We start from the raw sequence: 27,704 nt of genomic DNA, 5'->3' as shown, positions 1-27,704 counted from the left end.
TTGGCGGTGGGTCAGTCATGGTGTGGGGTGGCATTTCTTTGGGGGGACAAAGGGGGGCACAGCCCTCCATGTGCTCGCCAGAGGTAGCCTGACTGCCATTAGGTACCGAGATGAGATCCTCCAGACCCCTTGTGAGACCATATGCTGGTGCGGTTGGCCCTGGGTTCCTCCTAATGCAAGACAATGCTAAGACCTCATGTGGCTGGAGTGTGTCAGCAGTTCCTGCAGAGGAAGGCATTGATGCTATGGACTGGCCCGCCTGTTCCAAGACCTGAATCCAATTGAGCACATCTGGGACATCATGTCTCGCTCCATCCACCACGCCACGTTGCACCACAGACTGTCCAGGAGTTGGCGGATGCTTTAGTCCAGGTCTGGGATGAGATCCCTCAGGAGACCATCCGCCACCTCATCAGGAGCATGCCCAGGCGTTGTAGGGAGGTCATACAGGCACGTGGAGGCCACACGCACTACTGAGCCTCATTTTGACTTGTTTTAAGGACATTACACATCAAAGTTGGATCAGCCTGTAGTGTGGTTTTCCACTTTAATTTTGAGTGTGACTCCAAATCCAGACCTCCATGGGTTGATAAATTTGATTTCCATTGATCATTTTTGTGTGATTTTGTTGTAAGCACATTCAACTATGTAAAGAAAAAAGTATTTAATAAGAATATTTCATTCATTCAGATCTAGGATGTGTTGTTTTAGTGTTCCCTTTATTTTTTTGAGCAGTGTATATACATACATAACATACACACATACACACATACACACACACATCACTACTGTTCAAAAGTTTGGGGTCACTTAGAAATGTCCTTGTTTTTGAAAGAAAATAGGTTTTTTTTGTCCATTAAAATAACATCAAATTGATCAGAAATACAGTGTAGACATTGTTTAATGTTGTAAATTACTATTGTAGCTGGAAACGGCTGATTGTTTTTTATAAATGGAATATCTACATAGGCTTACAGAGGCCCATTATCAGCAACCATACTTTTTGCATTCCAATGGTACGTTGTGTTAGCTAATCCAAGTTTTTATAATTTTAAAAGGCTAATTGATCATTAGAAAACCCTTTTGCAATTATGTTAGCACAGCTGAAAACTGTTGTTCTGATTAAAGAAGCAATAAAACTGGCCTCCTTTTAGACTAGTTGATTATCTGGAGCATAAGCATTTGTGAGTTTGATTACAGGTTCAAAATGGCCAGAAACAAATAACTTTCTTCTGAAACGCATCAGTCTATTCTTGTTCTGAGAAGTTAAGGCTATTCCATGTGGGAAATTGTCAAGAAACTGAAGATCTCGTACAACGCTGTGTACTACTCACTTCACATTTGTTTCTGGCCATTTTGAGCCTCTAATCGAACCCACAAATGCTGATGCTTCAGATACTCAACTAGTCTAAAAGAAGGCCAGTTTAATTGCTTCTTTAATCAGAACAACAGTTTTCAGCTGTGCTAACATAATTGCAAAAGGGTTTTCTAATGATCAATTAGCCTTTTAAAATTATTAACTTGGATTAGCTAACACAACTTGCCATTGGAACACAGGAGTGATGGTTGCTGATAATGGGCCTCTGTAGATATTCCATAACAAATCTGCCATTTCCAGCTACAATGGTCATTTACAACATTAACAATGTCTACACCGTATTTCTGATCAATTTGATGTTATTTTAATGGACAAAAAAGGTGCTTTAATTTAAAAAACAAGGACATTTCTAAGTGACCCCAAACTTTTGAACGGTAGTATACATACATACATACATGCATGCATGCACACATACATACATACATACATACATACATACATACAACACTGATTGGCAAACATATACCGTTGACTAATCCCTCTCCTTCCTCTCCTCTCTCTCCCAGATGATACACATACAGAGTTGTGAGACCAGTGGATGGAATATGTGGCTGTAGCAGCAACAAAAGATGGAACCATGTTAATAGACAATGCTGTTCTCCTTTGGAACAGTAATGATAGACGGACTGCAAACCAATACTCATTCAATCATTAATTTTCCATTTATTTGTATTTTCTCTGTTGTGAGAGTGGCGAGGATACGGGAAGGGGTGCTGGGTGGGGATGATATGGGGTGACTGTTAGTGGATGGTGTGGGTCTGTGAAAAATCTGACTATTCCAACAGTTCCCACCTCCAATATTTTTGATCCATCTGTGTTTGCACTGATTAGGACACCTTATTAAACAACTGTCTGTGGGTAGAGGTTTGGGCTTAGGAGTTAAATCACACTGATAAATAGCAGCTTATGTTATGAGATGAGAGTTTTGTCCTGTTCTATGCCTTCTGTTTCTGTGCTTTAGACTTCAGTTGTCCATGGCCTGTGTCAAACTCAGGGAAAGGTGGTTTTGGCCAATCAATCTGATTTCAATCTCCTAATGACAATACAAAGAGGACTGGAGGAACATTTTATTTAATGTGAAACAGACATTAGTTCTGTCATGTAGTAAAATAGGGATTCATATCTCTACAATACATTTTATCTGCAACATTCAGAACATTGCATCCTTGTGAGCATGATGTGGAGTTAAGGGATGTGTGGGTGAGGACTGGTGGGGACATATCAGCGACAGACGGCACTGGGAGTTCCGTGATCACTCAAATTGATTTTAACAGCGACTTGAAAGGCAGCAGGCATATGACTAGAATGTTGCAGTTCAGGGTGGCCAATCTTATCCACAAAAGGTCTGTGGGTGCAGGTATTTTTTTCTAGCAACACACCCATTTCATCTAGTCAGTCTTTAAAGAAGATGATGATTAATGGGCTTGTTGAATCAGACTGTTTGACTGGAACAAAAGCCTGGGTCAGATAGGCCACCCCTGCTGTAGTTAACTCCTGTTTTCTCCGCTGTGGTCTGTTCTGGAGTAAACACTGTTAGTCATCCATTGCCAACCGCTGGCTGTTTCCGTTCTTTATTTTGGCTAAATATGTACTGTTAATTGTGGGAAATCATTATTTTGTAATAAAAATCAAGGAACACAACACTGGTCGTTTAGTGACCCCGATCCCTCTTCTGCGTGTTGGTGTTTCCTTTCTGTTTGTTTTACTGGTAAGACATTTGGATTATACTCTTATAGACTGTGCCATCTATAAGAATACAGTAATGGCTGGAGAATGACTACAGATTTACTATTAAAACGCTGGACTTACACAGGCAGACCAATTCTGGGGTGTGTTCAGTATGGAGAGGAAGAGACAAAGCGAGAGGGATAACTGGGCCCAAAATCTGTGTTCTCCAGCAGGTGAGTTTTTGTATAGCGGTCAATGAGTGTCGAATTTCGTTAAAAATATTGAACGGCTTATTCGGTCTAATTTTCGGAATGTTTAGGTCCTTAGTTGTTATGAGTGTACTGATATAAGTAGGACATGTGACATCCCAGGAACTTTTAGAAAAAACATATCGGTTGTGCCTGTTCACATGCTTATCTGTCCTCTCATTGGCTAGAATGGTCCACCTGATTTTGCTGCCTCCTGAATGCCTTTTATTTGTATATAACTAGGCAAGTCAGTTAAGAACAAATTCTTATTTACAATGACGGCCTACACCGGCTAAACCCGGATGACGCTGTGCCTATTGTGCGCCGCCCTATGGGACTCCCAATCACGGCCAGTTGTGATACAGCCTGGATTCAAACCAGGGTGTCTGTAGTGATGCCTCTGGCACTGAGATGCAATGCCTTAGACCACTGCGCGACTCAGGAGCCTTCTATTTTTGAAGACATTTATTTTCATTGTTAGAGCGGTCACTTGAGTATCTTGTCAATATAACTGATAATCTGTGGTTTAATTACAACCTCTTAAGGATCCGGACATTTTTTCAATTTGTCAAAATGACATAACCAAATCTAGCTCAATGACCTGAAGCAAGGATATGCATTTTCTTGATACCATTTGAAAGGAAACAGTTTTGTACCATCAGGGAAAYGAAAAAGTTTTGTACCATCAGCTTTGAAATGCAAGAGAAAGGCCATAATGTACTATTCCAGCCCAGGCGCATTTTAGATTTTGGCCACTAGATAGCAGTAGAGTATGTGCAGTTTTAGACTGATCCAATGCATTACTGTTGAAAATGTATCAAGACTGCCCAAATGTGCCTGATTGGTTTATTAATACATTTTCAAGTTCATAATTGTGCACTCTCCTCAAACAATAGCATATTCTTTCACTGTAATAGCTACTGTAAATTGGACAGTGCAGTTAGATTAACAAGAATTTAAGCTTTCTGGCCATATCAGACATGTCCTGTTTTTTTTTTTTGTTACTTACAACCTCATGCTAATCACATTAGCCTACATTAGCTCAACCGTCCCGCGGGGGGTACAGTACTGTACTGAATTGCTGTTGAACGGTGTGCACCGTTTTGGGAAAACGTGTCATTCAGTACGAACTGTTGAAATAACTGAATGCACCCCAGAAATGGGTTGCCTGTGGAAACACAGCCAAAGAGTCTCCCCAACATTTGAACTATGCCCACTTATCTTTTATTAAAAATTATAGTTTGCAAGGCAGATTGTATAACACAGGGGGAACAACAATATACAAATAAGAACATGAACATGATTAAAAGCATAAACACACACAATTTTTTTTTCATGTGAACATATCCCCCATCTAGTGACATTTAAAAGCCTAACTAATTATGGTATTGGGTTGCCTGACAACACCCTGAACCTAATTCCACTGCTCTATCGCTACATACATTGGCTTCAGAAAGTATTTATACCACTTGACCACATTGTGTTACAGCCTGAATTTAAAATGTTTTTTTTTATTTCCATCCACACAAAATACACCATAATGACAAAAGTGATAACATGTTTTTAGAAAATGTATTAAATTAAATATCTAATTTACATAATAATTCACGCCCCCGAGTCAATACTTTGTAGAAGCACCTTTGGCGGCGATTACATCTTTGAGTCGTGTTGGGTATGTATGTATCAGCGTGGCACATCTGGATTTGGTGATTTCCTCCCATTCTTCCTTGCAGATTTTCTCAACCTCAAGTTATGGAATTCAAGTCTGGGCCACTCAAGGACTTTCACATTCTTGTTCTGAAGCCATTCCAGCATTGCTTTGGCTGTATGCTTGGGGTCATTGTCCTGTTGGAACATAAATCTTCGCCCCCAGTCTAAGGTTGTTTGCACACCTTCTCATCAAGGATTTGCCTGTATTTGGCTCCATTCATTGCTCCCCTATCCTTTCAAGTCACCCAATCCCTGCAGCTGAATAGCATCCCCATAGCATGATGCTGCCATTATCAGGCTTCACGGTAGGGATGGTGTTAGATGGGTGATGAGTTGTGCCTGGTTTTCTCCAGACATAGCGCTTTGCATTTGAGGTCAAAGAGTAAAAATTGTCTCATCAGACCACAGCATCGTTTGCCTTATTCTCTCAGTCGATCACGTGCTTTTTTGCAAACTCCAGGGGTGCTGTTATGTGCCTTTTTCTCAGGAGTGGCTTCCGTCTGGCCACTCCCATAAATCCCAGGTTGGTGAAGTGCTATAGAGACCGTTGTCCTTCTGACAGGTTTTTACATCTCAGTCAAGGAACTCTATAGTTCTGTCAGAGTGGTCAATTGGTTCCTGGTCACCTCCCTGACCAAGGTCCTTTTTGCCCGGTTGCTCAGTTTTGTCGGACGGCCAGCTCTCGGCAGTCTGGGTAGTTCCACATTTTTAAAATTTCCCAATGYMGGAGACCACTGTGCTCTTGAAAACTTTCAACACTCTAGAAATTGTTTTATACGGTACCCTTTCCCAGATTTATGCGTCATCACAATTCTCTCTCGGAGATCTACAGACAGTTCCTTGGACTTCATGGTATAGTTCATGGTATAGTTTCTGCTCTGACGAGCACTGTCAACTGTGGGACTTTATATAGACAGGTGTGTTTCTTTCTAAATCATGTCCCCAAAAAATTATTGGCCACAGGTGGACTCCAATTAAGTTGCAGCGACACGTCAAGGATGATCGAAGGAAATTGGATGCACATGAACTCAATTTGGAGTGTTATCGCAAAGGGGTGTGAATACTTAAGTAGATTTTATATTTCATTTTCTATAAATTTGATAACATTTCAAAAAACATGTTGTTTTCACATTGTCATTATGGGGTAATGGGTGTGTAGATGGGTGAGAAAAAAAATCTATTTAGAATTCAGGTTGTAACAACAGATTATGGAATAAGTCAAGGGGTATGAACTTTCTGAAGGCGTTGCCATCCTAGAAGTTATTTGTGTGACTTCAAAATGAGAAGCATTGTACAAAACTAATTCATCAGTGATTGGATAGTCTAACAAATCTTAACCACGGAAAGTATCAAAGTTGATAACGTCATCATGCAGGCCGGCGCTGGCCCAACCTATCTATTTCTGGGACCAATCAGAAAGGTCAGAATGTGTTCACATTCTAAGGCAAATCCAGACTCATGTGGAGAAGAAACGTCAGTTGGCTGGATCGATGTAAATGGTTAGCCAGGCAAGGTATTGGGCTTTGTCTGTAGAGTTCAGTGGTATATCTGATCTGTAGATGCCCACCCTGCCTTGTCCTAACTCTAGGTCGCTGATCCCTCATAGGTGGCAGCCAGCTGGAGAATTTGTTTGACCTCTGCAGCTTAAGAGCAAATTTCAGCCAAATGTATACACTCGAAGGTTGTAGTTGGGAACCTTTCATTGGCATCTTTTCAAAGTAGCTTGTGGCCCACCTGATAATCAAAATATCAACAATAAAGCTGCAATATATAACTTTTTGGGCGACCTGACCAAATTCACATATAAATGTGTGTTATAGATCTGTCACTCATCAAAAGCAAGTCTAAGAAGCGGTAGATATGTTCTATGTGCACCATTTCTATGCTTCCCGTTCTGTCTTTCACTTTTGGTTTTGTACACCAGCTGAAAGTACAATATTTTTTGTTCTGGAAAATATATTTCACAACGGTATAGATGGTACCATTGTACACTATACTTGCTTGTTTTGTCACAAATTGAAAATAGGCCAACTATTCAAATTTTAGCAACCAGGAAAATGGTGGAGAGATTTCTGCATTGTGCATCTTTAATACAATATAGCTGACTGCAAACCACCAATGGGGAAGGCCCATTATTTAACAATGAACGCTATTGATAATATACTATGCTTTTGTTGAAACAAAATATTAAAACACATTTAAAATAAGACTTTTGAAAAAATATATATACTTCAATAAAAACAGTAATACTCAGACTTGTGTATCAGCAACAGTCTGTCTGTGTGTATTTTCTACAGTCTGTGGTGGCAATTCCAGGCCACCTGGTTAGAAATCACATTGATTGGGTGGGTTCCTGCAATACCAAACACCACTTCTGCATTATAGATCGAGGAACTCTGAGACACCAGAGTAGTGCCTCTTCTCGTGGCGTTTTCTGTCGCCATCTTGGGAGAAGCGTTGCCCACAGACAGAGCATTGGTATGGTTTCTCTCCAGTGTGAACAAGACTGTGTCTCTTCAGTGACTCTTTTCGAAAGAATCGTTTTCCACAGTCTCCGCACTGATGATTTCTCTCTCCAGTATGAACCCTCCTCACGTGTCTCACCATGCCATCTATGCGAGTAAAAGTCTTTCCACATTCCAAACAAGGATAGGTTGCTCTTTCACCAGAGGTATGTGTTAATATATGTGTTTTGTACGATTTTGTATATGCAAAACTCTTCCCACATTCAGTGCAGTGATATGGTTTCTCTCCAGTGTGTACTCGCATGTGTATTTTAAAGTTGTGAATCTCCTTTCCACATATTGTGCAGAGAAATTTCTCTCTTTTTCTCAAATGTGTTCTCCTGTGTCTTTCAAAAAGTCCCTTGTACAAGAACTGCTTGTCACAGTCAGGACAGTGGAGGATCTCTCTGTGTACTAAAAAGTGTGCTTTCCAGTTAACCAGGTCTGAAAACCTTTCATCACACTTTGAACAGCGGTAACTTTTCTTGTGTGTTAACTGATGTTTTTCAAGCTGTTCCAATCGGACAAAGCTTTTCACACAGTCAGAGCAGCGGAAATTACGTTCCTCCTTCATATGTGTTTTTTGGTGTGACTTAACATGATCTAATCGGGCAAAACTTTTGTCACAGTCAGGGCAGTCGTAAGGCTTCTCTCCTGTATGTGTTCGCTGATGTCTTATAAGACGATTCTCTAGTCTGAAGCTCTTACCGCAGTCGGAGCAGATGTATGGCTTCTCTACAGTACTGAAACTCTCTGTCCAGTTATCAGAAGTATCTTCAGGATCCTCTTCATTCTCCTGCGTTGTTTGGGGTAGTCGCAGTTTTTCTGAGTGTTGATTCTTTCGAACTGAACTTTTGTAAGGGGAGTCTTTGCCTGGCTGTGCCTGGCCCATTTTTCCCCCTGGTGCACTAGCTCGCATTTTACTCTTCTGCCGGCCTCTGCTGGCTGTTCTCTGTTGTGTGCGCACACAATCTACATTCATTTCAGTTTGATGGTTCAGTGTGATATTATGTTCCTCTTTTATATGTATTTTTTGGTGTAATTTAAGATTATCTAATCGAGCAAAACTTCTCTCACAATCAGGGCAGTGGTGAGGCTTCACTCCTGTATGTATTTCTTGGTGTAATTTAAGTTTYTCTAATCTAGCGAAYGTTCTGTCACAAACAGGGCAGTGGTGAGGCTTCTCTCCTGTATGTGTTCGCTGGTGTCTTATAAGATCCCTCACTTTTCTAAAGCTCTTACCGCAGTCAAAGCAGTAGTGAGGCTTCTCTCCTCCAGGACCGAAACCCTCGATCCAATCATCAGAGTCATCAGTATCTAGGGGCTCCTCTTCCTTCTCCTGCATTTCTTTGCTATGTGTTGGTGTTCTCTTTCCTGGAGCTCTAGCTCGTATTTTACTCTGCTGCCTTTTACTCTCTCTGACTTTGCTGAATGTTCTCTGCTGTGTGCGCACACGATCTACATTGGATGCACTGCTGGAAGCTTTGAAGGTATTGTCCAGCTGGTGTTTTTCAAGCTTCTCCAATAAGACAAAGCTTTTCACACAGTCAGAGGAATGAAAAATATTTTTGTCTTTTGCATGTATTTTTTGGTGTGACTTAAGCTTATCTAATCGAGCAAATTTTCTGTTGCAATCAGGGCAGTTGTGAGGCTTCACTCCTATATGTATTTCTTGGTGGATCTTTAGCTTATCTAATCGAGCAAAACTTCTGTCGCAATCAGGGCAGTGGTGAGGCTTTTCTCCAGTATGTGTTCGCTGGTGTAATTTAAGCTTATCTAATCGAGCAAAACTTCTGTCGCAATCAGGGCAGTGGTGAGGTTTCTCTCCAGTATGCGTTCGCTGGTGTCTTATAAGATCCCTCACTTTTTGAAAGCTCCTACCGCAGTAGGCGCAGTAGTGAGGCTTCTCTCCTCCAGTACTGAAGCCATCAGTGTCATCAGTATCCAGGGGATCTTCTGCATTCTTCTGCGTTGTTTGGGGTTGTTGTGGTCTTTCTGAGTTTTGATTCTTCTCTGATTGGCACTGGACATTGGCTGGGCATTGATGTTTTCTACATGAAAGCACGCGGTCTTCATTTTCTGTGCTGCTGGCAGCTTTGAAGGTATTCTCCTGCAGGTCCTGTTGCTTTTCCACAATTTCAGTTTGACGAATGCGTGTGACAGCTTTATCCAGTGTGAGTTCTGGGTCCATTTGTAATTGCTTGGACAGTCTCCTGTCAAGTAAGCCTGCAACTAGTCTGTCTCTTATCATCTCACTGAGCAGACCTCCATAACCACAATGTTSTGACAAACAATGAAGTGCAGTGATAAATTCATCAGCTGTCTCTCCTGCTTCTTGTTGTCTTTGGTTGAATTTTGTTCGTTCTAATATTACATTCCTCCTAACTGCCAAATGTCCATCTTGCTGTTCATTATTAGAACTGTGGAAGTGTTCCTGCTCAATCAGGTTGTCATCTTGCAGGTCTTCTGAGGTGTCCATCTCCTCTGCCTGGAAAAACATTTAAAATAGCATAATTACTAGTAGGCCTATCATCGCTGTTCTCTAAAACATAATTTTGTAATAGATATAGTCTACTTTTCAATACGTTAAAGTCCAAATTAGAATAGATAGCATTCAATAAATAGCTAAACAAATAACTTAGGTCTATACATTTTTACAGTAGTAGCTAGTTCTAATCATTTGAAATACCTAGCAGTATCAACATGATAATGTATTGTTTTTCATTAGGTCTAGAGATCACCATAGCATAGGCTACCCAGTAGGCATATGACATGATAAARACGTCTTTTTCCTGGTTGAAATTTGGTCAGGACGTATTTTTCATGACATCTTTTCGACATCATGAAAAATGATTCCTATTTGGGTTGATATCTGATTGATCTACTGACCAGTTATCTAAAGCATGAAACACACTGAGAATCTCACTGCCGATAGATATTTATCACTGAGGGAGGCCTTCTCTTGCAAGAACAAATGCGGCACCTGCTGCGTGCCAACCCGGTAGCGACAAACCTATCGTCTTGTAGAATCGCAATACTTGTCAGTGGCCAACAACTTGAGTTTAACCCAATCGGAGAGCATGAATCCCCACTTGGGGGACCAACAGGAGTGACAACAAAAATGGAAGAAAAATAGGAAATTGTCTCCGTATATTAACGGATGAGCCATTCACACTTCAAATGCAATGTATGCTATGGGATGGTAGCTAGCTAAGTGCACAGACAACATTGAATATTTACTGCTTATTACATTACACATCAACTCTCCTATTCGTGGTCAGTATCTATCAAGCCCAAAGCAGACTTGTTTAGAAAGAACAGTGTGTTAGCAAGAATAGAGTTGTCATCGTCTGACTCTCTGATGCAGCGGTCCAGTAGGTGCTGAGTAGAATGAGCTGCTTATCAGCTAACTAGCCAACTTTACATACTATAGAAAACCAAAGCTTCGTTGACGCGAGTGTTCACGTAGCAGCCCGTTAATTAAACAAACAGTGAAAGCACGGTCATCGTGGGAAAGATGCATCGTTAAAAACATTTGTAAACAACTGGTTGCAGTTCAGAGCCAACCTGGATACTAAGGAGATCCTGAAGGAAATCGACGAGTATCAACAGCTTTATGCTATGGAGGAACAACATACTCCATCATAGAAAGATCCGGCTACCTCACAAAATAACTAACCCGAAAAAATTCATCTACAGACACGGACGATTTACTTACCGTTGAAGTAGAGGCTAGTGCTCTTGCTGGAATCCATGCACTTTAAAAGTTGTGTGAGGAGGTAGCAGGGCTGAGGGGGAGTTTAGCCAGAGTGATATTAAGGAGAGAACAAGGCACTCACAGCCAAGGTAAAAACTCTTGATTCCAACATGGATTGTCTACTCAGGGAAAACAGGGTGATGAGGGAGTCGCTACTAGACATACAAAGCCGTAGCATGCGTGAAAATCTAATATTTTCTGGGATTCCTGATGACGCAACCAATAATCCAGCGGGCGCAATAAAGGGAATTCATGCAATCCGCCTTGAAACTTCCTCTAGAGACTAAACAAGGTGGCTTTCCACCAAGTACACAGACTTGGAGCTCAGAGCGACAAGACCAAGGGTCCCAGACCAAATTCAGTCTCAATGACCAATTTCCACGGAAGATAAATGAACGTCGCAAGAGGCTGTATCCTGTACAGAGGCAACAGAGGGAGAGGGGTAAGCGTGCCTTTCTCATTGTGGACAAACTCTTTATAGATGGACAGCTATTCCGAGACAGCTCCATAACACCATGGCTGTACTAAATTCTACGGGGACATCAGGTTATGGAAAAAAAAGTATGGGAACTGGAAAAATATCTGAAAACTATGAAGTTGATATGAACACACGCACTCAATTACATGCTCGCTTACACACACACTTGATCTCTCTCTCTCGTCAATAACTTTTCTATAATTTAATGTTTGTCTATGTCTGTCTACATTTTTATCTACGTTTACAACAAGAAAGGGGAAGATATCAGAACAGGTACATTGGGGAATAATATATTGTACGGGATACATTTGTAGTGAAGCCGTCTATATAGTAATGCAAGGTGTCGGTCATGATCATGTGAAACGTCATTTGCTATGGAAATGCTGGGATGTGTTTTTCTATGAAAATGATGTTAAAGATAATTATGATGCAACTATGTTGGTGATACAATATGGATTACAATTATCATCCTGAATATTAAGGCTATTCTCACTTCATGTTACCAGTGGTGTAAAGTACTTAAGTAGTACTTAAAAGTATTTTTGGGGGTATCTGTACTTTACCATTTATGTTTGACAACTTTTACTCCACTACATTCCTAAAGAAAATAATGTACTTTTTACTCCTTACATTTTCCCCGACACACAAAAGTACACGTTACATTTAGAATGCTCAGGCAGAACAGAATTATGGCACCTATCAATATAATGCTTTGTCATCCCTACTGCCTCTGATCTGGCAGACTCACAAAACACAACTACTGTGTTTGTAAATTATGTCTGAGTGTTGGAGTGTGCCCATTTCTGTCCGTAATTAAAATATAATACGAAAATAGTGCTGTCGGGTTTGGCTAATATAAGGAATTTGATGAATAGCATTTACTTTACTAAATTGTCATACTTGAGTAATTCTACCACTACTTAAGTACATTTAAAACCAGATACTTTTACTCAAGTAGTATTTTACTGGGTAACTTTCACTTTTACTTGGGTCATTTTCTGTTAAGGCATCTTTACTTTTACTCAAGTATGACATTGTGTAACATGCAGTGGTGGAAAAAGTACTCAGACACTCAACCATGCAAATTGGCTGGGTTATTATTTATTCAGACATCATACACTCACACTACATCACATCCAATATCATTCACATCAACCTACTCCGATTGACTAGACACACAATATCTTGACTCAATGTTCTAACATCTGTGGCATTAGCTCACCGGCAAGGGAATAAAACAAATATTGCTAGAACCTGTTTCTTGAATTCTAAATATCAGACATTTGAAATCTCCGTCATAATACCTCTTATGGCAGTACAAGCACTAATTATGGTCAATTTAGACTGAGAATAGTATCTAGTTATGGTAAGGGGTGAAATAAGTATAGCCAGTTATAACTAACAGTTTAGCAGATTATTAAAAAAGATGATCAGTCTACGTGGCTAAAAGAAAAGGAATATAACATACTGTTTACAGGTAACTCACTCTACAAGCTAAATATTTTAAGCAGATGTTCTCTTTTCCGTCTCATCCTCATCCACTTAATGACGATTACGGTAAGGAATACCTACCAAATAACTTTTTTTTTTACATTTACAAAATGTACAGAAAGATCAGTGCGAAGGCCAAATTGCCGAAGAAGAACTTTGAGGCTTTTAAATCCTTTCAGTCTGGAAAAACCCAGGGCTTGATGTCATACCGGTAGAGGTATATCAAGCCTTTTTTGATATACTCAAAGCGCCATTGTCAGCTTGTTTTAACTACTCCTATAGAAGTTATAATCTGTCAGGTACTCAGCAGGAAGGTCTGATTTCACTATTACTAAAACAAGACCCAGATGGCAAATATAAAAGATCCAGTCTATCTAAAAAACTGGAGGCCTCTTACACTTCAATGTTGTGATGCAAAAATACTATCGAAATGCATAGCACTCAGAATTTAAAAAGGTTTTACCAGGTATTGTTCATCCTGATCAGACAGGTTTTTTACATGGACGATACATTGGAGATAATATACGACAACTAGAAATAAATAGAACATCATGAAACATCTAAGAAGCCAGGCCTGGTATTTATAGCGGCTTTTGAAAGGCCTTTGATAAAGTCAGACTGGATTTTACTTTAAAAATGTAGGTTATTCTCTTATAAAAATGGATAAAAGTAATGTATTGCAACCCCAGGTGTAAAACAGTAAATTGCGGCTACTTCTCAGAGTTTTGAATTGTCAGGAGGAGTTAAACAAGGGTGTCCGCTGTCACCATATCTATTCATTATGGTCATCGAAATGCTAGCTATTAAAATCAGATCCAATAAGAGGATTAGAAATCCAAGGCTTAAAAACAAAAGGTGTTCACGTATGCCGACGACTCAAGTTTTAGATGAAGTCCGCAAGCTAGATCCCTGCAATGTCTCATTGAAGATGTAGATAACTTTTCTGGACTCTCTGGACTAAAACCTAATTATGATGTGTACAATATTACGTATTGGATCTTTAAAAAATACAACTTTTACATTACCCTGCAGTTTACCTATAAAATGGTCTGACGGTGAAGTAGACATACTTGGTATTCATATCACAAAATATATAAATGTGCTCTCCACAATGAATTTCAATAGAAAAATTTTAAAAATAGACTAGATCCTGCAACCATGGAGAGGTAAATACCTGTCTATTTATGGACAAATTGCCCTGATTTACTCCTTAGTCATATCTCAGTTTACTCACTTATGGCACTGCCTATTCCTGATGATTTGTTTTTCAAATCATATGAGCAAAAAATATTTAGCTTTATCTGGGATGCTAAACCAGACAAAGCATGCCTATCTATATAATGAATATGAATTGGGTGGGTTGAGATTATTAATTATAAAAGACCTAAACTTCTCTAAAAGCTTCACTTATTATAAAGTTTTACCTGAACCCTATGGTTCTCAAGTAGATTACTAAGAAAAGCTCATCCATTGTTTAAAAATGGCCTGAAAAGATAGAACAAATATTATAGCTGAACTCAAATGTGCTGGTTGATAAAATACCTGTATTTATGGGAAAGATGTTTGAAAAGGATATTTTGTTCTTAAATTATATTGTACATTGGAATGGTAGAATTGTGTCTTTCATGGAGTTATCAGAATAGTACGGGAACGTCTGCTCAATCCAAGAGTACAACCAATTGATTACAGCACTACCCCAAAAATGGAGGAGGCCGATGGCTGAGGGAAGAGGTAGGGAACTGGTTTGTCTGCCCAATATAAAAGGACCAAAACTGGCGGAGGAATAAAAATAGCATAAATAGGAAAGTATACCCATTTCATTTGAGGACCAGGATGTTGACGGCTGTGCCATACAGATGACAAAATAGTTTGGAAGAGATGTTTGAGGTACCGATTCCATGGTACAGGGTGTATGAGTTGATATATAAAACCATGCAAGATTCAAGACTTCGTGCTTTCCAGCTAAAATTATTATATAGTATTCTTGCCACCAACAAAATGTTGAATATTTGGGGCATACAATCATTGAAGCTCTGCCCTTCGGGAGCCTGTTTCTCGTCTCAGGTTCAGGAATGGCTAAAATGCATAACATTGTTCTAAAATTGACCATAGAAATAGTACTGTTGGGAGATTTGGAGAGACCGGGTCAGTCAATTACTAATACTCTTAGTAAAAGTATTTATTTTCAACTCGCAATCTGTGGATCCGATTAGATATAAATTGTATGTTAAACATCAAATCGAATATTATTTGCCATATACACATGGTTATCAGATGTTAATGCGAGTGTAGCGAAATGCTTGTGCTTCTAGTTCCGACAGTGCAGTAATATCTAACAAGTAATCTAACAATTCCCCAACAACTACCTAATACACAAATCTAAAAGGGGTGAATGAGAGTATGTACATGTAAGTATATGGATGAGCAATGGTCGAGTGGCATAGGCATGTACAATAGACGGTACAAAATATATACATGTGATATGAGTAATGTAAGATATGTAAACATTAAAGTGGCATTATTTAGAGTGCATTGTATAAAGTGACTAGTGATCCATTTACTAAAGTGGCCAATGATTGGGTCTCAATGTAGGCAGCAGCCCCTGAGTTAGAGATTGCTGTTTAGCAGTCTGATGGCCTTGAGATAGAAGCTGTTTTTCAGTCCCTCGGTCCTAGCTTTGATACACCTGTACTGACCTCGCCTTCTGGATGGTAGTGGTGTGAACAGGCAGCGGTTCGGGTGGTTGATGTTGTTGATCTTTTTGTCCTTCCTGTGACATCGGGTGCTGTAGGTGTCATGGAGGGCAGGTAGTTTGCCCCGGTGATGCGTTGTGCAGACCACCCCACCCTCTGGAGAGCTTTGCGGTTGAGGGCAGTGCAGTTGCCATACCAGGCTGTGATACAGCCCGACAGGATGCTCTCGATTGTGCATCTGTAAAAGTTTGTCAGGGTTTTGGGTGACAAGCCAAATTTATTCAGGCTCCTGAGGTTGAGGCCTTTTTCACCACACTGTCTGTGTGAGTGGACCATTTCAGTTTGTTTGTGATGTGTGTATGCCGAGGAATTTAAAAAAATATATAACTTTCCACCTTCTCCACTTCTGTCCCTTCGATGTGGATAGGGGGGTGTGCTCCCTCTGCAGTTTCCTGAAGTCCACGATCATCTCATTTTGTTGACGTTGAGTGAGAGGTTTTTTTTCCTGACACCACGCCCCGAGTGCCCTCACCTCCTCCCTGTAGGCCGTCTCGTCATTGTTGGTAATCAAGCCCACTACTGTTGTGTCATCTGCAAACTTGACGATTGAGTTGGAGGCGTGCATGGCCACGCAGTCGTGGGTGAACAAGGAGTATAGGAGGGGGCTGAGCACGCACCCTTGTGGGGCCCTAGTGTTGAGGGTCAGCGAAGTGGAGATGCTTTCCAGTGCTTGGCCACCCACTCAGTTACCGGTGACCTTTACAGCCACATCCCACCGAAAGGAGAGAACAGAACCACCCCTCCTTAAATCCATAGTCATTGACAGTAAGTTTCAAATGTTTTTTTCTCTTTGATACTCTGATTTTCAATGTGTAATGATTCCTACTAACCAGCTTGGTAAGAGCTAGGCTTGTACTAGCCAGAGTTGTGGACTCTAGTGACATGACTTGGACTCGAGTCTGACTTGAGGTCACAAATTTCATGACTTGAGACTCAACTTGATATAAAATAACTAGACTTGGAGGCTCAAGACAAGGGACTTTGACTTGAGACTGATGACTTGAAATTATCTGGCCATGTTTTGTAACAGAGTCTCCACGGATTCCCCTAGCAACAAAAAGTGCAACAGATTGGCTATTGAAACGCACACTTGGCCCTCTGATTGGACCAGCAAACTTAGCACACGTCAGGTGAGCTAGCGAACATATTGCTGATTTGCTGTACAGCTATTGGATCGGGGGCAGTCAAACGTCAATTTGTAGGGAGAGAGGATTGCCATAAATAAATATGCAGCTCCATAAATGGTTTGGTGATCAAGAATATTAACTGTTTACTTTGCAAGCTCACCAGCAATGGGGCATCAAGCAACAGTTAGACCTACTAGCATGGTAGGTGAAAATTGCTTGAAATTGATTATTTACTTATGAAGCTTTCATTTTGAATTTTTTGTTAAAGCTGCTATATGTCACTTTTTGGTCAACCCAACCAAATTCACAGAAATGAGAGTTATAGATCTGTAATTCTCATTCAAACAAGTCTAAAGAAGAGGTAGATATGTTCTGTGCGCGCCATTTCCATGCTTCCCATTATTAGGTTTTGCTTTTGGCAGAGCCCCACCTGTTTTGGCAGAGCCCCACACACACACAAAGTTTGGACACACCTACTCATTCAAGGGTTTTTCTTTATTTTTTACTATTTTCTACATTGTGCGCCGCCCTATGGGACTCCCGGTCACAGCCGGTTGTGACACCGCCTGGGATCCAACCCCAGGCTGTAGTGATACCACAACTCTGCGATGCAGTACCTTAGACCGCAGCATCAATCGGGAGGTGCACCTTTGCTCTTTAATAGGAATATATTTATTACAACTTAATTAAATGCATAAACCCTTATAGGTATTTAGGGAACATGATACATTGCATCAGAAAGACAACCAAGTTTTTACTATCTTACATATATTTTTAAGTGAGAAACTAAGGTTTCTCATGTGTCACATGCACTTATTTAAGTATTTTTAAAGACTATCATTTGCAGTGTACAAGATACCAAATGTTGGGCTATCACACAACATAATACTTCAACTGGAACAACCCTCAGTAACAGTTGCACAAAAATAACTGTGTGCAAACCCTGTCCCCAAATATTATAATGAGCCCCCGCCTCTAGCTGGGCTTGGTGTGGGCTAAGACGTCAGCATGCTTCAGTTCGGCTAGCCGAACCAGTGTAAAAAGTGTAAAAAGACATTCGCTTGAAAAACAAGAAAAAAAGCAACAATAGTACTGTTTGTCCATTTTGAGACGCCCAAAAATAGTCCAAATTAAAAAAGTGAAGATAAACTCAAATCTGTCATTAATTTTGACGTTTTTCCAAAGAGATCTTAGTCGCACAATTTTACATCTAAGATGTTTGGTGCAGTATTTTTCAATAAAAAAATGAGCATGAAAACGAGTCATCTCTCGTTGAATGACAAAGACTTTATTGAAGAATCCCTACTGTTGACCAATCGCAGACGAAAGGGCATAGACGTCGGCTCAGAACTTCAGCTTGCCTCTAGAAAAACACTTGTGTGCCCAAACAGCCGAAAAAACTCACCGAAGTCCAAAACATCACAAAATAATATATGCACAAACTCTACTGAGCTGTATCGCCTGGGAAGCATGCGGACGCCTTTAGCCCATGCTGGACTTGGTGTGGGCCGGGCCGCGGCGGGCTTGGTGCGGGCTGGCCCGCGTTCTGCTTGGTGCGGGATAACCGGAGTTGGGCTTGTTGTGGGCTAGCCTGTGTCGGGTGGGCTTGGTGTGGGCTAGCCCGTGGCCACCTTGCCCACCGAATGGGGTCATGTTTGCTGGGAAGTGCATATACAGTGCATTCAGAAAGTATTCAGACCCCTTGACTTTTTCCACATTCTGTTACATTACAGCCTTATTCATTCAATCTACACACAATAGCCCATAATGACAAAGCAAAAAACAGATTTTTAGAAATGTTTGCAAATTTATAAAAAACAGTATTCAAACCCTTTGCTATGAGACTTGAAATTGAGCTCAGGTGCATCCTGTTCCATTGATCATCCTTGAGGTGTTTCTACAACTTGATTGGAGTCCACCTGTGGTAAATTCAATTGATTGGACATGATTTGGAAAGGCACACACCGGTCTATATAAGGTCCCACAGTTGACAGTGCATGTCAGAACAAAAACCAAGCCATGAGGTTGAAGGAATTGTACGTTGAGCTCCGAGACAGGATTTTGTTGAGGCACAGATCTGGAGAAGGGTACCAAAAAAATTATGCAGGATTGAAGGTCCCCAAGAACACAGTGGTTTGGAATCACCAAGACTCTTCCAAGAGCTGGCTGGGCAATCGTGGGGGAGAAGGGCCTTGGTCAGGGAGGTGACCAAGAACCCAATGGTCACCCTGACAGAGCTCCAGAGTTCCTCTGTGGAGATGAGAGAACCTTCCAGAAGTACAACCAACTCCGCAGCACTCCACCAATCAGGCCTTTATGGTGAGTGGCCAGTCAGCAGCCACTCCTCAGTAAAGGCACATGAACTCTAAAGGACTCTCAGACCATGAAAAACAAGATTCTGGTCTGATGAAACCAAGATTGAACTCTTTGGCCTGAATGCCAAGCGTCACATCTGGAGGAAACCTGGCACCATTCCTACGGTGAAGCATGGTGGTGGCAGCATCATGCTGTGGGGATGTTTTTCAGCGGCAGGGACTAGGAGACTGGTCAGGATCGAGGGAAAGATGAATGGAGCAAAGTACAGAGATCCTTGATGATAACCTGCTCCAGAGCGCTCAGGACCTTAGACTGGGGCGAAGGTTCACCTTCCAACAGGACAACGACCCTAAGCACACAGCCAAGACAACACAGGGGTGGCTTCGGGAACAAGTCTCTGAATGTCCTTGAATGGCCCAGCCCGATCGAACATCTCTGGAAAGACCTGAAAAAAGCTGTGCAGCGACYCTCCCCATCCAACCAGACAGAGCGTGAGAGGATCTGCAAAGAAGAATGGGAGAAACGAACCAAATTCAAGTGGGCCAAGCTTGTAGAGTCATACCCAAGACGACTCAAGGCTGTAATCGCTCCCAAAGGAGCTACAACAAAGTACTGAGTAAAGGGTCTGAATACTTATGTAAAAACTAAAAACCTGTTTTTGCTTTGTCATTATGAGGTAGTGTGTAGTTTGATGAGTGGGGAAAAAATGATTTAATCCATTTTAGAATAAGGCTGTAACGTAAGAAAATGTGGAAAAAGACATGCGGTCTGAATACTTTCCGAATGCACTGTATGTACCTCTGAGCTTCTGTTAGAAAGATTCTATTTGGTTTCTCAAGGAAAGGCTGAGCAGTCTTGCCCTCTACCAGTGTCCGTTCACATAGCCTCTGTATCAAGCTTAACCGGTCCTATTTCTTTTGGGCTATTGCCCGTGGCGTGTATGTTTGATAAATCTACTTGTATATTTTGTATAATATGGTGCTTTCACCTGTAAATAAATGTACACTGAGCCCATCAACCTGCCATGCTGATTTCATGCCCCTTAAGACTGGTACATGGTCCATATTATTATTTTCTTTACAATTACATAATCAAAATGTGTTGTAGACAAAATAATAAAAAGGGCTGTCAGATAGCCTCAATAAATAGACAAGGATTTGTCGTTGAACAAGTCATTGCATACAGTTGAAGTTGGAAGTTTACATACACGTAGGTTGGAGTCATTGAAACTCGTTTTTCAACCACTCCACAAATTTCTTGTTAACAAACTATAGTTTTGGAAAGTTGGTTAGGACATCTACTTTGTGCTTGACAAGTAATTTTTCCAACAATTGTTTACACAACGATCATTTCACTTATAATTCACTGTATCACAATTCCAGTGGGTCAGAAGTTTACATACACTAAGTTGACTGTGCTTTTAAACAGCTTGGAATATTTCAGAAAATGATTTCATGGCTTTAGAAGCTTCTGATAGGCTAATTGACATAATTTGAGTCAATTGGAGGTGGACCTATGGATGTATCTCAAGGCCTCCCTTCAAACTCAGTGCCTCTTTGCTTGACATCATGGGGAAATCAAATCAGCCAAGACCTCAGAAAAAATTGTAGACCTCCACAAGTCTYGTTCATCCTTGGGAGCAATTTCCAAACGCCTGAAGGTACCACGTTCATCTGTACAAACAATAGTACGCAAGTATAAACACCATGGGACCACGCAGTCGTCATACCGCTCAGGAAGGAGACGCATTCTGTCTCCTAGAGACGAACGTACTTTGGTGCGAAATGTGCAAATCAATCCCAGAACAACAGCAAAGGACATTGTGAAGATGCTGGAGGAAACAGGTACAAAAGTATCTATATCCACAATAAAACGAGTCCTATATCGACATAACCTGAAAGGTCGCTCAGCAAGGAAGAAGCCACTGCTCCAAAACCGCCATAAAAAAAGCCAGACTACGGTTTGCAACTGCACATGGGGACAAAGATCCTACTTTTTGGAGAAATGTCCTCTAGTCTGATGAAAAAAAAATAGAACTGTGTGGCTATAATGACCATTGCTATGTTTGGAGGAAAAAGGGGGAGGCTTGCAAGCCGAAGAACATCATCCCAACCGTGAAGCACGAGGGTGGCAGCATCATGTTGTGGAGGTGCTTTCCTGCAGGAGGGACTGGTGCACTTCACAAAATAGATGGCATCATGTAGCAGGACAATTATGTGGATATATTGAAGCAACATCTCAAGACATCAGTCAGGAAGTTAAAGCTTGGTCGCAAATGGGTCTTCCAAATGGACAATGACCCCAAGCATACTTCCAAAGTTGTGGCAAAAGGGCTTAAGGACAACAAAGTCAAGGTATTGGAGTGGCCATCACAAAGCTCTGACCTCAATCCTATAGAAAATGTGTGGGCAGAACTGAAAAAGCTTGTGCGAGCAAGGAGGCCTACAAACCTGACTCAGTTACACCAGCTCTGTCAGGAGGAATGGGCCAAAATTCACCCAACTTATTGTGGGAAGCTTGTGGAAGGCTACCCGAAACGTTTGACCCAAGTTAAACAATTTAAAGGAAATGCTACCAAATACTAATTAAGTGTATATAAACTTCTGACCCACTGGGAATGTGATCAAAAAAATTAAAGCTGAAATAAATAATTTTCTCTACTATTATTCTGACATTTCACATTCTTAAAATAAAGTGGTGATCCTAACTGACCTAAGACAGGGAACGTTTTCTATGATTAAATTTCAGGAATTGTGAAAAACTGAGTTTAAATGTATTTGGCTAAGGTGTATGTAAACTTACGACTTTTATTTTTCTACTTGACTTGAAAAAACCTGTTCAACTTGGGACTTGGACCTTGTCACTTGCTTGTGACTTGAAAAATTGTGACTTGGTCCCACCTCTTGTACTAGCTATGTTGATGATCATTAACGTGTTCTCTCTGCATCAGGTRTCACATCTCCATTAAGTCTGTTGGTAAATTTTAATATTGGTGATCAATATCAGAAAGTTTTGTAATCTAGGTCTGAAAATTTAGAGCCATCAATTAGAAAGCCTCATATCCACCCTCAGTAACAAACTGGAGAACGGAACTATCTAGCTACATCCCATTAGACTAGGCTATATATAACATCAAAACATAAACCAGACATATGGCAGAATTTGGAAACCGTATGTTGACCATCTTACAAAATGTGCTGCATAGTGGGTGTTTTGTTTTTGTGTTGTTTCTGAATATCAGTTTGTTTTGGATTCATTGTTTTCATTAGTGTTTTGTTTGTGTGGATCCCTCAGTGAGAATGAATGTCTGCGGATGTGTTTGTATTGACACTGTGTGAGATTAAACTTCACGGAGTTCTGCAGAAAGTAAAAAAATAAAATAAAAAAAAACTATATTTTATCATCTCTTTACACATACTTAAAGTTTTGCATTTACCCTTCTTTTTTTTTTTTTTAAGACTGCCAAGCTGTCCTCAATTGGGGGAACCTCTGTCCGGGACAAGGTCCTCAGGATTATGGAGCGGTGTTTATAAAAAGTTGTTTGAATATTATAACATGTATGAGGAGGATTAAGCTAAACTTGACCATTTAGAGATGAGTTAAACATTTTCATTATCCAACTACTGTCTAATTTTGATATCCTCTCTTAAAATGTTTCAGACTGATGACCAATGAATGAACGTCCCACTTCAATATGAATGGACAGAGGAGAAAACAAGCCTTTGCTACCACTTGTMTGTGTTCCATTGTAGTTGGTAAGACAATGTTAGCAGTTGAGACATTGACATAGACAACAAGACAGGTTTAGCAGATTCTGCCTGTTAAAGATATTTTACTGTGTGTTACTGTTCTGTTGTGTCCTGCATGCCCACATTATGCCAATCGTTCATTTATTTTCATCTCGTTTTATGCTTACAGTAAGTGTCATGAAAAGCCAGAAAACTAACAAGGTTGATGTGTTGCAGGCCCTCTGGAAAGTCCTCAAATATGCCCCTGATCTCCGTGGTGGAGTATGACGCAAAGTTGCTCTTTTTTCTCTCACTAAGCTATAAACAGCCACAAACGTCTTTAACTAGTACCATGGAAATAGTTTTAGCCAGCTGAGTTGACAAAGTTTATTCAGAAAGGTCCTTTTCTAGTTATTTTTAAATCTCACATTGATAAAAGTTGTAATGCGCTGATTCCCTTCACTSCAGATCTGACCCATCACATGACTCTTCAAGAGGACCATTACGCTCCAGATCACCTTCTGTGCTCAGAGGTCCTTGATGACGATCTACCCCATCACACCACTCCTGTTAATCATTAATCAACTAAAACAATGGGCCTTTATATACTGTGTCCCAGTCGTTCTACGCATGTCTGTGGGTGAATTATGATACAACTACTGTATGCAGATTTGCAAAAAATAGATTTGTTTTTGCCATTTCTTGATCTATTTTAAAATGCAAGAATATGTTGCAGAATTAAACTAATTGGTGCCTATGGAAACAAATAGAAATGTAATGAACAAAAAATATGAAATATCCAACTTTATCCTCAGAAATACTTTTTACAGTAGGTAATAAACTGTAGTCAAGTGGTCATTACCAGGTTATGATGGTTTTAACTATGACCAGTACATAACATAGCACATATAGTGATCAGAATTATGACCAACGGGTCCTATGGTGGTCAGTAAAATAAAGTCATACTATGGTCAGTAAAAAGACACAACAAAAAAACATTCAATTTGCGACCAGAATAAGACGTCATAGTCTTTTCATCCAGGTTTGACCCAAGGCTAGAAAAGGTTCATTGACAGTAGAAGTAGTATTTTTTACCTGTGGATAGTCTGACTTCGTCTCCTTGTGTTTTATGAAGCCAGACAGCCAGGACAGTGTGGTGAGTATTTGTGTTTGTATTCCTGATGCTGTATCCCCACTCTTCCCCTTAATTTTCCTCCTCAGTCGGACATATCTGTCTCTCAATTTCTTCCATTTKGTCCTGCAAATCTGTTCTTCTACTCTCAGAGTTTGGGCTATCTCCTTCCAGCTGTTGCTGGTTATTGTGAAGTCTTTATAGTCTTTCAATGAGGTGTTGTACAAATTGMTGTACCTTCTGACCTCTTCAATTAGCTTTTCCTCGAAAATTGCGTCGTCCTGAATCTTGCTTGTCTTAGAGTCATCAGTATAATGGGGCTCATCTTCATCTTGGTTCTCATGCATTGTTTGGTTCAGTCCTTCCTTCTCAAGTTCCGCCATTTTCTCTGATGTGTTTTGTATCTGAACAGAAAGGGTGCGGGTAAAACCAGAGGATGCAAACCAACGAAGTCTGCTATGTTATTCTATGAAAAGCCGTTTTGTTTGCTTCTGCAGGTAGCAATTGAAGCTGTTGGTTTGATTTGATTCAAAGAATTTAAAAAAACATCTCACACGATCCAAGGCTTGTTGTTCCTACTGCACACCTATCCCACTGTCTACGGTCTGCTATTCCTCTCTCCACACCAGACGCAGTGTGATCAGGTTTAGAAAGGAACAGGACAAACACAGCAACCTAAAAAATAAAAAATAAACGATTGATAACGACTCTAGCTATTTTCTGCAATKATTGGCACTTGAGAGTTGGCATTTTACATGATCCGATATGCAAATCACATGCACGGCGAAATGTCGTAAAATGGATGCAGACGTTTCACTTTACTTCTCAATGCCGAGTATGGAAAGTCAAAGGGGCCAATAAGTGGGGTCATCACTAGTTACCACAGCCACAAAGTCAAAATGATGTCTAAACCCCGCCTACTTAAAACATTTATATTTTTAAAATCWYATTTTAAACCTAACCTTAACRACARGTATAACCTTTTGCCTAACCCTAACCTTAAATTAGGACCAAAAAGTACATTTTTGTTTTATGAATTTTTACTCTAGACAATTTTGACTTTGTGGCTGTGGTAACTAGTGGCAACCCAAAAAGTGTGCAGAAGAGAAAACAGGGGAYAACGACCCCAGTGGGTAAAAACTGGTTAAAAAGACCTCAGTATGATGTTTTTTACTATGTCTTATTCTGGTTGAAAATTACGTTTAATTTTTTACGACCACCAGTTTGTGATAATTGTGACCTATTTGACCAGCTGGTCATAATTCTGACCACTATATTATGTAGTTTACTGGTCATAGTTAAGACATCATCATAATCTGGTAATGACCACCTGACTACAACCTATTATCAACATTCTTAGAAAAAAAGGTTCCAAAAGGGTTCTTCGGCTGTCCTCATAAGAGAACCCTTTTCGGTTCCACGTACAACCCTTTTGTGTTCCATGTAGAAATCTCTGTGGAAAGGATTCTAGCTGGAACCAAAAATGGTTCTTCAAAGGGTTCTCCTATGGGGACAGCCAAATAACCCCTTTAGGTTCCAGATGACACCTTTTTTTCTAAGAGTGTACTGTAAAAAGTATTGCAGATGATATTTGGATATTGACAACATTGTTCGTTACATTTCTATCTGTTTCCATAGCAACCATAATCTGCAACATATTCTTATTTAAAATAGATCAAACAATGGCAAGAACAAATCTACATCACCATTTTTTGCACATCTGCATACAGTAATTGTTTCATAATTCACTCACAGACATTACATGCATAGAAATACTGGGACACAGTATATAAAGGCCCATTGTTTTAGTTGATTAATGATTAATAGGAGTGGTGTGATGGGGTAGATCGTCATCAAGGACCTCTGAGCACAGAAGGCGATCTGGAGCGTAGTGGTCCTCTTGAAGAGTCATGTGATGGTCAGATCTGCAGTGAAGATAATCATTTTGTGGAATAGACACTGGCTGGAATGTGGTTTTAACCTATCAGCATTCAGGATTAGAACCACCCGTTGTATAAAAAAAGGGCATWTAACACCGGATCCAGAAGTTCAAATATCGTCGCTAGCTAGAGTAAAAACATAGWGCTTCGTCCCCTCTTGCTCTGTAAGCTACTCTGGCTCACCAAGCCACCTAATGGATATACACTACACACATTTACTTTTTTTGTGTATGTGAGCCCAACGCACTGTTTCTCTAAAGAAATCAAATAATTCAAGTCAGAAATCAAGTCAGGAACTGTGGGACGCTGAGTTGTAGTTTTTATTAAGCAAATATTCAACCTAGTCTAACTCAAACYTGGTWATAAACTACAATGACCATAAACCATTTTGATATCTGTTTAGAATATCTTTCCTWGATGTTCTTCTCCCCAACATGCCGCTGCTTTACTTACAAATGTAAAACAAGATTGCAGGAGAACAGGGACTACCACAGCAGTCAAATCTTTTCTTAGTTTTTTGTGTACATTTTGAGAAACTGTCTTTGTTTTCCAGCTGTTTTGTTGTGTAGACTACCTGCGATCTGTTCCAACTGCTGTATGGAATGTTCACTGATGCACTCCAGCAAGCAGGCTGCCTGCATGCAGAGATCTATTACTGCTTGCAAGTCACAAATTCCAATCCAAGCTGGGAACTGATATGCCTCCACAAATTTTGCACTCAGTGTTAAATTGACTAAAGAACAGTTTGTTGAATTTATTTAGTTGAGGTTGCCACATGTTTCGGTAGCAAGACAGATGTAGAAAGAGATGCTATTGTGCCTTGTCCAGACTCCCTGTAATACCTTCATTCTTCCTGTCCGACAAGCCTCAGATGATTGGTGTTAACGATGCAGTTTATGCAAGGACTGCTGTTGTGCCGAACCCCATTACCATTCTATCTGCTGTGCCAACGTCGGCTAAATGATTTTCAGTTGTTGATTTGGCTAATGTTTTTTTTTAGCATTCCCCTGACATTTATGGTAGTGAGTGGAAGCCCAGTGCCGGGCAGTGGGAGAAGATGGAACAAGATGGATTTTGGCCGACATTCTGCAAATGTTCTCATCAATTAAATATTTGATCTCAATACTCTTTTCTGTTCCAAAAAATAGCATCTGTTATAAATAGAGTGGACTAAGTTAYGTAGACTTTACCCATTTCAAAAAAAAAWTGCTACTTTTCAAATAGGTTACGTTATACATTATGTTGGCTGACAATTTGTTAGTTACGCTATCCTTATGAACCACACAGCATATCATTGCAGCAGTATGTACCGGTAGTATAACGTTACTTGGCTACTAATACATAAAACTTGCTAGTACATTAACTAAACTCAGCAAAAAAAGAAATGTCCCTTTTTCAGGACCCTGTCTTTCAAAGATAAATCGTAAAAATCCAAATAATTTCACAGATCTTCATTGTAAAGGGTTTAATAAAC

General features: G+C 40.2%; 1 protein-coding gene across 1 annotated transcript; it reads right to left on the bottom strand.

The window, feature by feature from the left end:
* Window positions 1-2,889: 2,889 nt before the first annotated feature.
* LOC111953526 (zinc finger protein 271-like) lies at window positions 2,890-25,084 on the bottom strand. Its single transcript, XM_023972875.2, has 2 exons — window positions 24,254-25,084; window positions 2,890-9,996 (listed from the first exon to the last, which is right to left on the bottom strand). Exons 1-2 carry the CDS (start codon window positions 24,671-24,673, stop codon window positions 7,384-7,386), a joined length of 3,033 nt encoding a protein of 1,010 aa, XP_023828643.1. The 5' UTR covers window positions 24,674-25,084; the 3' UTR covers window positions 2,890-7,383.
* Between the last annotated feature and the right edge of the window lie 2,620 nt (window positions 25,085-27,704).

Source organism: Salvelinus sp. IW2-2015, linkage group LG27 (assembly GCF_002910315.2).
Source record: "Salvelinus sp. IW2-2015 linkage group LG27, ASM291031v2, whole genome shotgun sequence".
Classification (NCBI taxonomy): domain Eukaryota; kingdom Metazoa; phylum Chordata; class Actinopteri; order Salmoniformes; family Salmonidae; genus Salvelinus; species Salvelinus sp. IW2-2015.
The sequence above is the reverse complement of the archived record's forward strand: the minus strand, read 5'-3'. Positions and strand labels throughout refer to the sequence as shown.